The 14,634-nt window shown below is 41.3% G+C and overlaps 1 protein-coding gene across 6 annotated transcripts in view; it reads left to right on the top strand.

Annotated features, from left to right (window-relative positions):
* The window catches only part of col14a1b (collagen, type XIV, alpha 1b), a 320,908-nt gene that overhangs the window by 287,720 nt on the left and 18,554 nt on the right, over nt 1-14,634 (top strand). For all 6 annotated transcript variants that reach the window (XR_013493638.1, XM_033637164.2, XM_033637162.2 and 3 more), the window contains 6 exons: nt 2,252-2,347; nt 2,642-2,695; nt 5,105-5,158; nt 6,386-6,439; nt 6,853-6,924; nt 12,608-12,643. Coding sequence is in view for 5 of the 6 variants with exons in the window: in XM_033637164.2 (XP_033493055.2) it covers nt 2,252-2,347; nt 2,642-2,695; nt 5,105-5,158; nt 6,386-6,439; nt 6,853-6,924; nt 12,608-12,643 (366 nt within the window). In the remaining variant the exon portion in view is untranslated. The remainder of the gene's footprint in view (nt 1-2,251; nt 2,348-2,641; nt 2,696-5,104; nt 5,159-6,385; nt 6,440-6,852; nt 6,925-12,607; nt 12,644-14,634) is intronic.

Below are 14,634 nucleotides of genomic sequence, written 5' to 3'. Positions count from 1 at the left end.
GCGCAGATGAACATTTGATTTGCCCAGGAGATTCCTGCCTGTCCAGCAGTGGAGAACCGGGGGCGAAGCCAAACACCGTTCATCTGCACACACTGCAATGCCACACAGCTGGTTCAATATAGGCGAAGTTTCCCTTTATATTTATTGTCTACTGTGCGATCACCACTGGTGTAGTGGTTCACTTTTACACTGTGATCTGTAGCCTATAGTTCGGCTTTAGCTTCTAACTATCTTTGTCTTTTTAACCTGTTGTTGCTGCTCAGTCAGTTTGACATCCTGGATATATCCTTCAAGCACATTTTGTAGACTCCTCTGTCTGTTTCTGTCTGGAATCACTATTTCATTTTTACAAAACTGTGAGGCAAGCGGAGCATATCAGAAAAGTTTTGCCTTCTCTTCATGAATATGACAAAATTCCGCGACATGTACTGTGACTTTGACCAATAAGAGCACAGAGCGCTCTTCAAGTGTAAACATGTTTAAGTGAAAGAGGAACAATGTTGTTGGTGCAAGGTGGAGGCGTAGACTGTTTTAAGAAAAATGGACGTAGCCATCGTGACATCACACATTGGTTTGGTGACTTCCATTTTGAGCTTGGATGTATAAAGAGAACTGGATACAGCGTTGGAGGCTGGTCCTATGAAAGTTGCTCAGTGGCACATGAAGCCAAAGAACGTCGACTTCTGCATATTACTCCGATGATCAGCACTGCTTCCACACTGTGTGGCCCAAAGAACAGGCGCATTTTCGCCAGTTTAGCACTCAGCTATCTTGAACGGGGGTAAAATGATTTAATTGTATGGCCCCTCTAGACTTTCCAAATGTCTGACTGAATGGATCTAATTCTGATAGTGAAGTGAGTCATTTTGCAGGAGTTGTGGCACTCAAAAGAATGTATTACTGATTTACAGACGTCTCTTTCACCGTGTTAGTGTATGGGTAAAAGTATTTTTGGGCCACATGGCATCACCTGCCAGACTTAATTTTACTGTTTGGCCACTACATATATTGACTTCAGAGCCTGGTGCACTTCCTGGGTTCCTGGCTCTGAAGCCTCGTCATTGGCATTTTTGCTGATTCCGTCTTGGATTTTTTAAGTGACCATATGGACAGGAGGGTGGAGCTGGGGCTGGCCCTTTGACCGTCCCAAGAGTCAGAACAAAACATGCTGAAGTATCGGTTTGTTATTATGCAGCACAAACCTGGAATAACCTCCCAGATGATGTTAGACAGCCCTGACTCTGACCAATTTTAAGTCAAATTTATAAACATTTCTGTTTTACACTGCCTACAACACTCTGTAATGACTGCAACCTTATTTTTAAACTCAGTTTTAAATCATTTTAAATAATCTTTGCACCTCTTGTTTGAACTTTTGTTCTTTTAAATAGTGATTTTTTTTAATGTTTTACATTTTATTGCTCTGTAAAGCACTTTGAATTGCCCTTGTGTATGAAATGTGCTATACAAATAAAGCTGCCTTGCCTAGTCTAGCTGTGGAGGACTGAGGTGTGGATCTGACTGGTAGACCGTGGTGATGAGTTGTAGATAGCATGTCACTCAAAGCAGCCCTGCCCTTCATTATGCATAACTTAAAGCCTTAAAAATTTTACAGGTTAGTTATACAAAAAAAAAAAAAAAAGTACCCCCCTGTACAGTTGAATGTTGAAATTAGCTGTGGAGACCAAAACCGTTTTTTGTACCAGGCCGTAAACATGTTTATTTCTGCTGTAAAGTTGGACATTGGGGTCTATAGGGATTGACTCTCTCCTGGAGCCAGCCTCAAGTGGCCATCAGAAGAACTGCAGTTTTTGGCACTTCAGCATTGGCTTAATTTTTCAGCCCCGGTTGTTGCTGCTTGGGTGGAGGTGTAAAAGAGAAAGGTCACAGCCACTTTTTTTTCTTTTTTAGGACTTTCCAACCACAACACCGCTGGTATCATAAACACCACTTCAGGCGCCATTGTTTGTTTACATTCACGACAAGACTTTATGACTCTTTCACCTAATCTGACGCTGTAACCTGTCAGTACAGGTTAAGCAAGCACCTGGCAGTTTTTTATCTTGGTCCTTGTTGGATGTCAGTGTTCAACAAAAAAGTGTTGAGCTGTTGAGGTTAGCCAATCAGCAGCAAGTCTTTAGGAGAGTGTTTGACATGGCCCAGTGTCCTCACATCAGGCTATACAAGACAATACATGTGCCAACAAGAGAGTCTGTTGTTAACTCTCTGTCTCTTTCCTCTCTCTTTCCAGGGGCCCACTGGTCCAGCAGGTGATACAGGTGTACCAGGACCTCAGGGACCCCAAGGACCACAGGGACCCAGTGGACGCTCCATCATAGGACCCCCAGTAAGACAAACATACCCAGTTCTCATTCTCATCATAGAACTGAGGAGCACATCACTGGCAGTATAATCCTGATACAAGTAAACTTTCTCCATATTTATTAGGTTTTCATCTTGAAAGTTAATTCATATGGCGACACAGTCAGTAACTGTCCTTGGAGTGTGTATAAAAGAATATAACATCTACTGTCACAGTTTTCTTATATTAAGATGCAATTCATACTGTAAGTATAGAAAAAACACAGTATTTCTTACATCGTTGGAACTTGTGTCCTTAAAAGTGTCCTTTTATCTGCAGGGTGCTCCAGGAGAGAGAGGACAGAAAGGTGAAGCTGGACAACAAGGAGCACAGGTAAAAAAACAACAACAAAAAAACAATGCAATTGTGCTGGATTTATTGTTTGGTTAAGGTGAAATAACATTTAAGGCCTTTGCACAGTGAGTCCTTTTTTTTTCTTTGTAAAAACAAATAAAAAAAATATGACCGCGTTTTGTGTCAATCGCATTTGCACACTGAGTCCCAAACTTTCGTTTGTCATTAAAAACTTCGGAAGAGGTTAGATTTTCTGCGTTTTTCGCATCCGTCAGAAGCCTTTAGAAACGTTTGACCAAGAGTCAGTGAAGAAAATGTGGAGGCGGGACACAGCCTCAACAAGACTGAGGAACGGGGCGCACAGAATCATTTCAAAACTCAGGCAGCTACTTTCAGTGGGTCAGATAGTAATAATCAGGTGGATGATGAAGAGGAGGAGGATGTGGGCCGCACACAGAATGTGGAAACACACAGAAAGGACAGCTCCACACCTTCATATAGCTGCGGAGCAAAATGAAAGACAGGGAGGGAATGATGAAAGCCAGATAGGTAACTCCAGTGGAGGGAGACTAAGGGGGAAATGTGTCTTTTCATTTTGTCTCTTCCTGTGAATTTTTGAACCAAATAGAACATTAAAACACATCAAAATCAACTGTGCAATGTTTCTGTGTGTTCTCTGAGTTTTTTCGGATGACGGATTAAAAAACCGCATCCGAAAAAATGGACTCAGCGTGCAAAGGCTTTTAATCTGCAATTATTGTAACATTTCTGTATGTTAATTAAGCAATATCACACTAGAGGGAGTGATGTTGTACTGTGATATCGTCACGGCTGTGATTCGGTCGTAGGCACGAGGCCGCAGGTAGGTGATATTGTTTTTATACAACAGTTCAACAGTTAAATAAGCAAGGCTGATTAAGAAATGTTGAAAAATGAGGACAAAATAGATAATTTAAGCATTTTATTTGTCTTCCACCAACAAAAATAGTTCCCTCAGGACTCCGCTGTCACCATTGCTATGTAACGCAGACATGGTGCGCCAGGCACTTACTCTTTATACACATTTATTTGCACGTTTCCATTAATTGTGCAGCCAGTGAAATAAGTCTCTGGTGACTGCATGGTGGACTGTCGCTTTACAGGCACAGCTGACTCTGCCTTCTGATCTGACAGTATGTTGCTTTTCTCCAAGTCATTGAGCTCTGCTGATGAAACACTGACAAACCTGGATGTGTGCTCAGATGGATTCAGCTTCTCCTCTCCCTCATCTTCCTCTGATGACCATTCATAGTTCAATTCAAAACTTATTTTAGAAAATAAATCCATATTTTTGGCTGTTTGACAGTGGATGAATTAATTAGCCTACAACGCAACTGCTGACCTAACTGACACTAACCGTCAGTTTTGATTTGATTGTTGATTGCAATCAGCTGTGAGGCGGAGTGATACATACACAGTGAAATAACCGTGATGTTGTACTCCAATATCATCACGGTTTTACTGTCTCACGGTTTTACTGTCTCTCGACCAATCAGATTGCATGGCCGGAACTAACTGTTGTATAATGTTAATTTGATGTCAAAATCCTGCTGGGTTCAGTCTGCATGATCAACATGTGAGTCACACATGTGAATAGTGCGCTTTACACAGGTTACTGTTATTAAGACACCAACGTCTGCAGTCACTTGTGTGTGCTCACTACATCATTTTACAAAACCAGGACCAAACAGCTACTAAACTACTAAAGTAAACATTCTTTATCTGATAATTATATAATGCAGTTTTTCTCCTTGTTTGGGTTGATGGCAAGCTGTGAAGTATTTGGTAAAATTTAATTTTCTACTGTTTTGGTTGAATGAATTAACTGTGTTCATGACAGAACAGTGGGCAGTGTGCTGTTTCAGAAAGGCCTGTTACTTGAAAAGAGCCTCCCACAAGTAATTATGCTCCACTGTAACTTACTGGGACTAATGTGACCTTTTGGAAGCAAAGAGTTGTCAGATTTTGAAAAATGGTGCCATTTGCAAAAGGTTGATTTCTGTTGTTCAAATCTATTTATATTCCCAGAGTTTGTGACACTACAGCATGTTTAAATCTTACAGTGTTTGTGCAACAACACAGTCTGTGTCAGTAGATTTCAATGTTGTGCCATTTTTGCTTGTGATGGAAAGTTGATCGTATACAAAGTGATGCAACAAAGGGCCCTAACTAGAGCTATCACCTAAAACATATGTGCAAATATTACAAACAAATCACCTACCACTTCATGGAGGGTTTTTTTTTGTTGTTGTTGTCATGTTGTCATTTTATATCAAACATTTTGAGTGTTGCGGCTCAAACGATCACACAATTTTTAAAAATATTACTGTCATTTGTTAAATGTGTGTAGATGAAGACTTGGTATGTATGTAACCTGCAGATTCCTCTGCTCTCCTCTTTGTTTTTCAGGGAGTTCCTGGCAGAGCTGGAGCTCCAGGCAGAGAAGGACCTGCAGGACCCAGAGTGAGTCATTTCATAAATATCACCACTAAAGCTGAGGAAGGCAGAAATCTGGAAAAGGCAAAAAAAAAAAAAGCTCAGCCCCTCCTTGCCCACTCTCTCTCTCTGTTTATCAGACCACAAATGAAATAAGAGTTAACTGCACCAGCCCACTGTCCCTCTGCCTTGTCCCCGCTGCTGTGGTATGCTTTGCCAGGAGGAGAGCGGACAGCAGCTCTGGAGAATGCCGACTAAGGGTCTATCTCTGGAGATGCTGCCCGCTCTCCTCCCAGTGAGGTGCAGTGGGGAGTTAAGGGGAGGACCACTGTGATTTAAGGCTCGAGCTAACGTTAGCTACAAGTGTAGTGTGTAGTGTGACTCCTTCAGAATACATTAAATTGAAAAAAGTTACTGGCATGATTTTTTACTTAAATATAAACTAAGATTAAAACATATTACTTTGTGATATAATAATTCCTGCATGAAAAAGGTTGTCTCCTACTGCAGTGGCAGTAAAGGTAGCTCCTGCTTTTCCTTCTGCCACCTAGTTAACCACTACTGTAGGTAAGTATTTCCTGTTGTAGGGATGCATAACATTATGTGTATTAAGGGTTATCATGTCCACCTCATCAGAAATTGGGGAGGTATTAAAAGGAATATTGGATTTTTGTGTGACACTAGCTTTTAAGCGCTTTAGCTTATGTTAGCTTTGATAGCAAAACAAACTGTAAGTAACAATCGCGCTCCCAGAAAGAATGAGTATGTCCGAATGCACCACTCACATAATTTCCCTCCACTGTCTAAAACGAGCCAACAGAACTTGCTAGCTAGTGCTAACTAATGTCTGTGGAGACTTGATCTGCCTTAAGCTAAGCCCCGCGCACCAAAAAACGTCACACTGTAAAAATGTTTATTTGCAAAAAATCAAATATCACAGTATTTTTGGTATTCAAATACCTCAATATCAATATTGCAGGGTAGAATATTGGTACCTGCACAAAATATTTACACAAGATTTTTGATAAATAATCATCAGTAATAGGATATAATCATCTCTTTACTGTAATGCAGCCTTTAAAATCAGGAAAAGACAACACTTACAATTTATCATATTCATAAATCTAAGGCAATATCTAGTCTCATATTACAGTGCTGATGTGATATTGATGTATTACCCAGCTCTATTTAAAAATACTTTATGCACACAAATACCAGCATTTATTTTCAACATATGTATCTTCTCATCCACAGGGACTGCCAGGCAAAGACGGCCCACCGGGCAGACAGGGTCCAACAGGAACTATTGTAAGTGGTTATTAGGTTGGGAAATTTTTTGACTTTGAATGCAGTGGTAATGTCAGCTTGAAGTTGATAACTGTGAACACAGAAAAGAAATTGAAGACTATACGCTGTTGTACTGATCAACTGGACCAAAATTTTGTAAATCACCTTAAAGCTCTCCAGTCCAGTGGTAACAGGCCAGTGGAGATCGAGCAATCAAAAGTGTGTTGACTGCTTTTGGTATTGAGATTGTTTCAAACCAGGACTTTTTCAGAGAGCTTTGATCCTACTGTGGTTAGACCTGTTAGTCAATCTAAAGTAAACACCCTAATTAAAAACACACACACAGATATATAATATATATAATACTTTGCACTGTGTAGAAATTCCAATGAAGTCGACTTTGATTCTTCCTCCCTCCTCCTGTGTCTCTTCAGGGGACACCAGGAGCCCCAGGGGCCCCGGGTAACACAGGCCCTCCAGGAAAACAGGGAGAACTGGGACCACCAGTGAGTATGTCCGTCAGCAAATTGAACACAGGAGACGATACTTTTCTTTTCCTAGCCAGTCTGGGTTTACACCTGCACAAGACCACCTTGTTTTTATGTCTCCCATCGCCTTTCTGAGAAAAGCTGCTGTACAAATGTGGACACTATCCAGGAAGAGGCAGGAAGTTGTGTCAGTCAGTCTTAACAGAGTCTGTCAGAGAATCACAGCGTGCAGTGAAAGTGTCTGTCAGCAGGATAAACAGCTTCCTGTCTGGTCTGAAGGTCCACGAGACTGTCAGCCTCAACCTGCCTTCCTAAAAATGTTCATTAGACATTTACTATTACCGCACTGTTAAACAAAGATGGACCCACCAAAGAGTTAAAATGCTTCCTGTCCTCTGTCAGAAGCAGTTAGTTCCATCATCTCTCTATGAACGTGTTTTACAAGATGAACAGTTAGAACTAATCTTATTTTCCAAGTTCGTGCATCAACTAAGGTTGGGGAAAAATAACAGAATCTTCTATGCATAATGGTTTTCTCTTCAAAGATTCAGAATCACTACATTAAACTGCTGAACAATCCAGTTAGCGCGATATGAACAAAAAGTAAATATTTATCTTTTATTATATTTAATATTTTTTGACCAGATACCTCAAAGTCGATATTGGAAGTAAGTATCATCATAAGTAATGTGGATATAATGACTAAGTAGTTAAAGGAAAATAATACAACAGCCAGAGCAGTCTGGTAAGTTCAGAAAATTACTTGCCTGACATCACACAAAATTTTCAACTCATTAGAATACGTTTCCATCTTTAGTCTGGCACTGGTTGACTAATTGAGTCCCACCTAGCAGTTTATCCTATTCAGGGTCGCACGTGGGCTGGAGCCTATCCCAGCTGACATTTGGCGGGGTACACCCTGGACAGGTCGTTAGACTAAAACACAGGGCTGACATATAGAGACAGACAACCATTCATGCTCGCATTCCTACTACGGGCAATCAAGAGTCACCAGTTAACCTAACCTGCATGTCTTTGGACTGTGGGAGGAAGCCGGAGTACCCGGAGAAAACCCACCCTGACACGGGGAGAACATGCAAACTCCACACAGAATGAATCAAGGCTAAAACACACCTGCGGTGAATATCGCGTGTCAAAAGAAACACCCCTCTTATTTTCATTGTACAACCCCACACCGGCAGCAGCAAGACATGTGTCGGCGCTCCTGGTGGCACTTCATGCCACTGTCCTATTTCCAGCCTCGCCGCCCCTGGAATTAAATGCATTTTTCTCCCACTTGCTCTCCACTTGTAGATGCCAGCTCCCATAGCAGCACTTTTTCATTGCTCCTATGGCAGCTTGACTCCTCTGCTCACTGTGGATGTATAAAGAAAACTCTGTAGCTGTTGCTCTGTCTTGAGTGTGACAAAGACTGGATGATGAAAGACTTGTTGAGGTCGAGAATATCCCGAGCTTAACAATCCACAATCTTGTCATTATAAAGACAATGGCAAAAAAGATATTGCCCTTGGAGATCAGCTCTTCAGGTGAGAAATAAAGTTTAATTAGTGGCTGTCCACACATGACTTGTGGAAGAGGCAGAGGTGGAAGAAGTGCAGATCTTTCATTGAAAGTAGTAATAGCTTTGTGTGGTCATCTGTTATCAAGCTGCAGTGCGACGCATCAAGTGCCACCCCTAGCACACACCGGATGCGTCACTCTGCAGTGGCAGCATTGTGTTTTCAGCTTTAGTAAACTCGATTCAGTGGAGTGGGCGGATTCAAGGGTCTGGACCCAGGCAATCACTTCACTGTAATACAGCCTTTAAATCCAGGAAAGTGCACCACTTATGATATTGCGATATCCAAAATCTGTCCCATATTACAATATCCATATAATATCAATATATTGTCCAGCCCTTTGTCCAGTGTGTAGGATTTAGTGGGATATAGCAGTGAGGTTACAGATTACAACCAACTAAATACCCCTGCCCTAATGCCTACCTTTCCAAGTGTGGAGACAACCTACGGTGCTCTTCAGCTAAATACGTAAAAGGTGCTCTCTAAAGCCAGTGTTGGGTTTGTCCATTCTGGGCTACTGTAGAAATATGGCTGTAGGGAGGGATGTTTGCCTGAGGGCTTTCTGCCACGAAGGGAGGGAAAATCAAAGAAAACTTGTGGTTTGGGTTAAAATGAAAAGATTTGTGGCAGAAAGCCCTCTGGCCAGAAACACGGCGGACTCTGTGGAAGAGGACCTGCTCCCTATGTAGATATGAAAGGCTCATTCTAAACTAACAAAACACAAAAGTTTTTTAGTCTCAGCTGCTGTAGAGTAGTGGCTCTAACTGGGCAACGTTTAGGTCCCGATTATGTTCAGGCGTCACCGTAACCAAAACAAAAAAGCTCCCCCTGACCTTGTTCTCCTTTCTAGTTAACTTACATGTATGTACAGTGCTTGTTGAGTGTTAGCTTGTGATGTGGTCTATAAATATATTGATATAAGACTATGGAAACGTATATTTTTCACACTGAATGCAAGAACTTTCATTAAATCATTTAAAATTTATCATAAATTTCCACACTTTCTATTAATGATTATGTGACAGTAAATGTGCTTGCTGAAAATTAGATACTGATACTGATGTTTATTTCACTGCGTAAAGTGATTTTGATGTTGGATCCTAGAGGCCTAACAGAGTTGTTGAAGCACTTCAGTCCCCTTAAAAACAGAAAAACTCCCACTCGACTGAACAGTAAATAAAAACACCCCAGGTAGCAGCTCAAGTGAGACGACGGCATCATCTGTTAAACCCGCCGTGGTTATTTCGATCTTGACTCCTGTCTGCATGTAGTATCCTTGAGCAAAACACTGAGCGTTAAACTGTACCTGATGAGCAGCTGTATGGCTGCTCTGCCACCATCATCAAGGCTTACTGTTCTCACGTTAAAATATCAGAATGCAGTCTGTTCATCATATTGTTCACTGCTGTAACAGAGTTGAGTTCAGGATGTGACCACTCTCTGCTTTGGCATTTATTCCTGTTTAAATGAAATGTTCACAGACAGTAAATCACATTTCGACTGCAGCGCCAAAGACAAAATGAGATTCTGTGGGAGGTGAAACAAACTGCTGGCAAATTACTTTGCATCACTGTGAAAGAAAAAAAATGTTGTCAAGCATGTAATTACAAATATTTGGGTGGACTGCAAAGAGCCCTCCTTATCTAATTACCATGCTTTTGTCAATAACAGGTCTTAATGTGAATTTACCAGAGGAAAATACAGTTCAGTTGTTGGAAATGACACTTTTTGTATAAAATGTTTAAAGATTATTATTTCAGTTTTTTTAATGGCTCAATGCAGCATTAAAGGGACAGTTCACCTCAAAATAAAAAACGGTGCTGGATGTCTGTCTTCTCTCTTGATGACACTGGTGCTCAAAGCGCCAAAAAAATACATTTGACTGCCGACAGTATCACTACGCAGAAGGAAGCATGCATGTTCTCATAGACAAAAGGCTCATGCTCGTGACGGAACAAGATATAATCATTGATGGCGTCCCCCTTGGCTGAGCTGTACCTTTGATTGTTGCCAGGCAACCACCCCATCACACCCTTATACTGACCTTCCTGTGTAATCAATCTACCATTTCTTTTTTTTTCCACAGTAAATAGTAGTTTGTTCCTAAAATGGACAGGCAGAGGGTACCTGCTGTAGCTCTGGTTGAGAGGCTGTCAGTAAATAGTTTGTTGGGCACAGGGAAATCAGGGAGATCTGTGTGGGTACATGAGACCCTACAAAAGATGTGGATCATGGGGAGTACCACCAGTTGGTCCAGGAGCTTCGCCTCCATGATTGCTGTTTCCAGGCATATTTTAGGATTTCTCCGGGGCAGTTTGACAACCTGCTGTCTGTTGTTAGGCCGTATAGCTCCGGGTATCCAGCAACCTCCAGGAGGCCCTCCTCTCAAATAATCCGATTGGACACTGGGGAAAAAAGATGACTACTCTGAGTTCAAGTTTTTTCAACTCAAGGAGTTCAGAGCACTCCGGCAAAAACACCTGGCTCCTCAAGTGCAGAAATGTGAGGCGCATCTCAATGCAAGAAACGCGAGCAAAAAGCTTCTTATTAAAAAACAGTTACAAAGAGCCGCCTCTAACTGCTAAAATGCTTTCTATGTGATTGGGGCCTCAGTGGTGCTAGGTGAGCTAGCAGGAGATGCACACTTCCTTCTGCACAGTGATACAATTGGTGGGTGTAGTTCGATAGAAAGTGGGACTAGGTGTTGGATTCCTTGAAAATTGATGACCAAAATAACCCAGTATCAAGTAGTATCAAAACGTTTCCAATACCTGTATTTGATCCTTTTTACACTGAGGGTGTTATGCTGGACTGTCTGGACTTCCCACTGGATTAGCAAACTTTCTGTTCCTGCCCTCTCTCCTCCCAGCAGGTTGTCAGCTCAACAACTATCCTGTCAGCATGAGCTAGCATCCAGCACCGAGCTGTTAAAGGGTCTCACACTGACTCTAAAATGGCTTGAACCTGTCGTTACAGCTGTTAATAACCGTTAACATAAACTGTGTGATTTTGTGCTTTTAGCACTCTCACTGTGTGTGTGCAGCTGGGTGGAATCTCACAACTGTCCCCGGTGAGGAGCTCACACTCCTGCATCAGCAGCTACAGTTCAGAAACAGGTGTGGTGACGTCAAGCACAGTGTATTTGACGCAGATGGCAGTTCAGCGTGCCGAGATGCCAGCAAAACATTTAATATACAGTACTGTGGCTTAACTACACACCACTCCTCAAACATTTTGGGTGTCGAGTGATGTACACTATTTGTATCTGTAAAAAAAAAAAAAAAAAAAAAAAAAAAGGAAAAAGGTTCCTACATCTGTGGATTGTTTTGAGTAACCGGGTCATGATTTCTGTAAAGATGCTTTTGAGATTTTCAATTGTATTTTTTTGGCACTTTGAGCTCCACAAGCCAAGTGTCATCTAGTTCCATTATATTGGAGTTAAAGCAGACGTCTGTACGGCAGATATCTCTAACTCTCGGCAACTCAGACCAAAACAATCTAGAGTGATAAATGGCATTACAGGTAAGATTTTGGGTTGAACTGTCCCTGTAAAGAAAAGTTCTTCGAGATAGGTAATGTTTTTTTTTAACTTTTATTTTATCTGTTGTGTTTTGCAAGCCTGAAATCTGTCTGATGAAAGCAACACATTTCTGACACTCTTCACTGAAGGTTAAACGTCTTGTTGGACGAAAGAGAACTTTGTCTAGATCCAGTCTTTACTCAGTGCTCTACATGTGTTTACTTCATGTTTTTAGCTTTCACGTGTTTAACATTTAAAAGAAGTGTGAGACCCAGCTGAAGGCTACTGCTGCTTTAATCCAAAAAGTTTATTTTGAACAAAATATTCCTGACACCGTGAATTTGTCAACATGAATCAAGATAAAGCAGAAAGGAAACAAGAAACAGAGAATTCCAGATTTGTAAGAGGATTTGCATGCTGTCATGTCAGAGGAAAGGAGAGAAAATCCTTTACTTTGTGTTGTTTTGTTGCTTTTGTTTGTTTTTCAACCTGAGGAGTGCACCATGCTCCATGAAATCTGAACAGGTTGTGTTTGCAGTGTTAGATCCTTCATGGGTTTGTGTTGTGTTTTCCTCTTTTCATTGATTCTTCTGTGTTGCAGGGTCCTCTTGGAACCAAGGGGGAGAAAGGTGAACGGGTAAGTGGATCTGTCCATGATGCTTGTTTTATGCAAAGAAGGAAATAATAAATTAAGCCACTCTGTGTCTCCTTGTTTATGGAGCATGACATGAACAAGTCTGAGCGAAAACCTGAAAAGAAACTATTTTTGGTCCTTTACTAGTTACAGAATATTGAGTAGAGCACTAGTGCTCAGTTAGTCTCCCATTATTTGTAAAATTGTTGTAAATCTTTTCTACACACTGTGCAGGGACCAAAGGATCTTTATCAGATAAAAAACTAAAAAAACATAAGTAATAAGCAACATAGTTATAAAAAGTCCTGCAGTCAACGTCATGTTTTTTTCCGTGACGTTGATAACATATCTCATATCAGGTTTAGTATCTGTGCTTCATGTTGCTGGCAGCAACATTTGGGTATTTCCTAGTGTGACTCACCGGATGTAGAGTATAACAGTAAACCTGCCATTGGCCGGCTATAGGCTAGCATTCTCCCTCCCTTTCTGCTGTCTACGTCTTACCGTCTCCAAAATCCCCTTCAATATGAAAAGCAATAACAACAACCTCAGAGCTAAAAACCTACACAATGAAAATGGCACCTTTTGATGAAGATCTGGATCATGTAATAAGGCATGCACTACAAAGAATACACCACAGCAGTTTTAACACTAAACTGGCAACTAGTTTAGGGCTGCAGAATGTCTTTGAATTTGGCACAAACGTCCACTTAAAGTCAAGATTGAACTGATTAGATTTTAGTGGTCAAAGGTCAAGGTCACAGGGACCTTGATTAAAGATCAAGGTCCCTGTGACCTTGCATCCGTCTCATTCCAGTGAACAGGATATCACAAGAATACCTCAAGGGTAGGGTGACCATATTTTGATTTCCAAAAAAGAGGACACTCGGCCGGCCACGACATAGCCTACTTAAATGATACTCGCAGTTTACTCAAAGATGCCTTATAATTTTAATATATTTAAAGTTTATATGTATGGATAGAAAATTCAGTTATATTACAAAATAATATCTCTCAAAGACAGAAATTCAGATAGGCCCCAATAGGGGACATATACACACACTAGAGTGTGGCGATCCGAGCCCGACGGTACCCGACGGGTCAGCCAGGTTTGGTCAAAAATGTAGCTATAAATTGTATTCGGGCTCGGGTCGGATTCGGTCAGCTTTCAGTGAAAATGTAGTGTAAAAATAAATAAAATCCTATTGTCTGTCCTGTTTATTGCTTGGGCACTGTTATTTACGTGACAACACCTGAACATAACACACACAGACACACATTGGCTGTTTGTTTCTACCTCTCCCCTCTCTGGAAGTCTCGGACCTCCAGCCGCCCGCCTCCGCCTTGATTAAACGCTGAAAATAAAATAAAAGAGGGAGACAGGTTTTTCCTATTTTATCTTATTTTGTTTTATTTCTCCCTCTCCTCTCGCTAGAAGCGTCGGACCTCCCGCCTCCCGCTCCCGTCTCAAACACGGAGGTCTCCCTCTCCGCTGAGCACGCCCGGCCTGTTAAATAGCCTGTAACCGTAACCACTGTGTGACACAAACTCAGTGCTTTGGTCATTAAATAATGTCGAGCTCGGTTCGGGTTCGGACAGAAATATGCTGCTTGTGCCGCACTCTAACACACACACACACACACACACACACACACACACGGAAACCGGACATTATCATCAGTTTATAAAAAACCCCCGAACGCCCCGGACGGGACATGAAAAGTGGACATGTCCGGGCAAAAGAGGACGTTTGGTCAGCCTACTCAAGGGAATTTCCTCAACAGTTAACAGTTTTAGTCCAAACTCTAGAATTCATATTTATGACATGATTATGACAACATTTCATACAAATGACCAATAGGATGAAATGATTGATGACATTTTATAACTAAAAGGTCAAAGGTCAGCTTCACTATGACATCATAATGTTCTTCAGAAATGCTTTTCTGAGCATTACTAGACGTCATATCTCAGGAACAGAAGGGGAGACATTT

The sequence above is a fragment of the Epinephelus lanceolatus genome, chromosome 16, assembly GCF_041903045.1.
Source record: "Epinephelus lanceolatus isolate andai-2023 chromosome 16, ASM4190304v1, whole genome shotgun sequence".
In the NCBI taxonomy this organism is placed as follows: Eukaryota; Metazoa; Chordata; class Actinopteri; order Perciformes; family Serranidae; genus Epinephelus; species Epinephelus lanceolatus.
The sequence above is the reverse complement of the archived record's forward strand: the minus strand, read 5'-3'. Positions and strand labels throughout refer to the sequence as shown.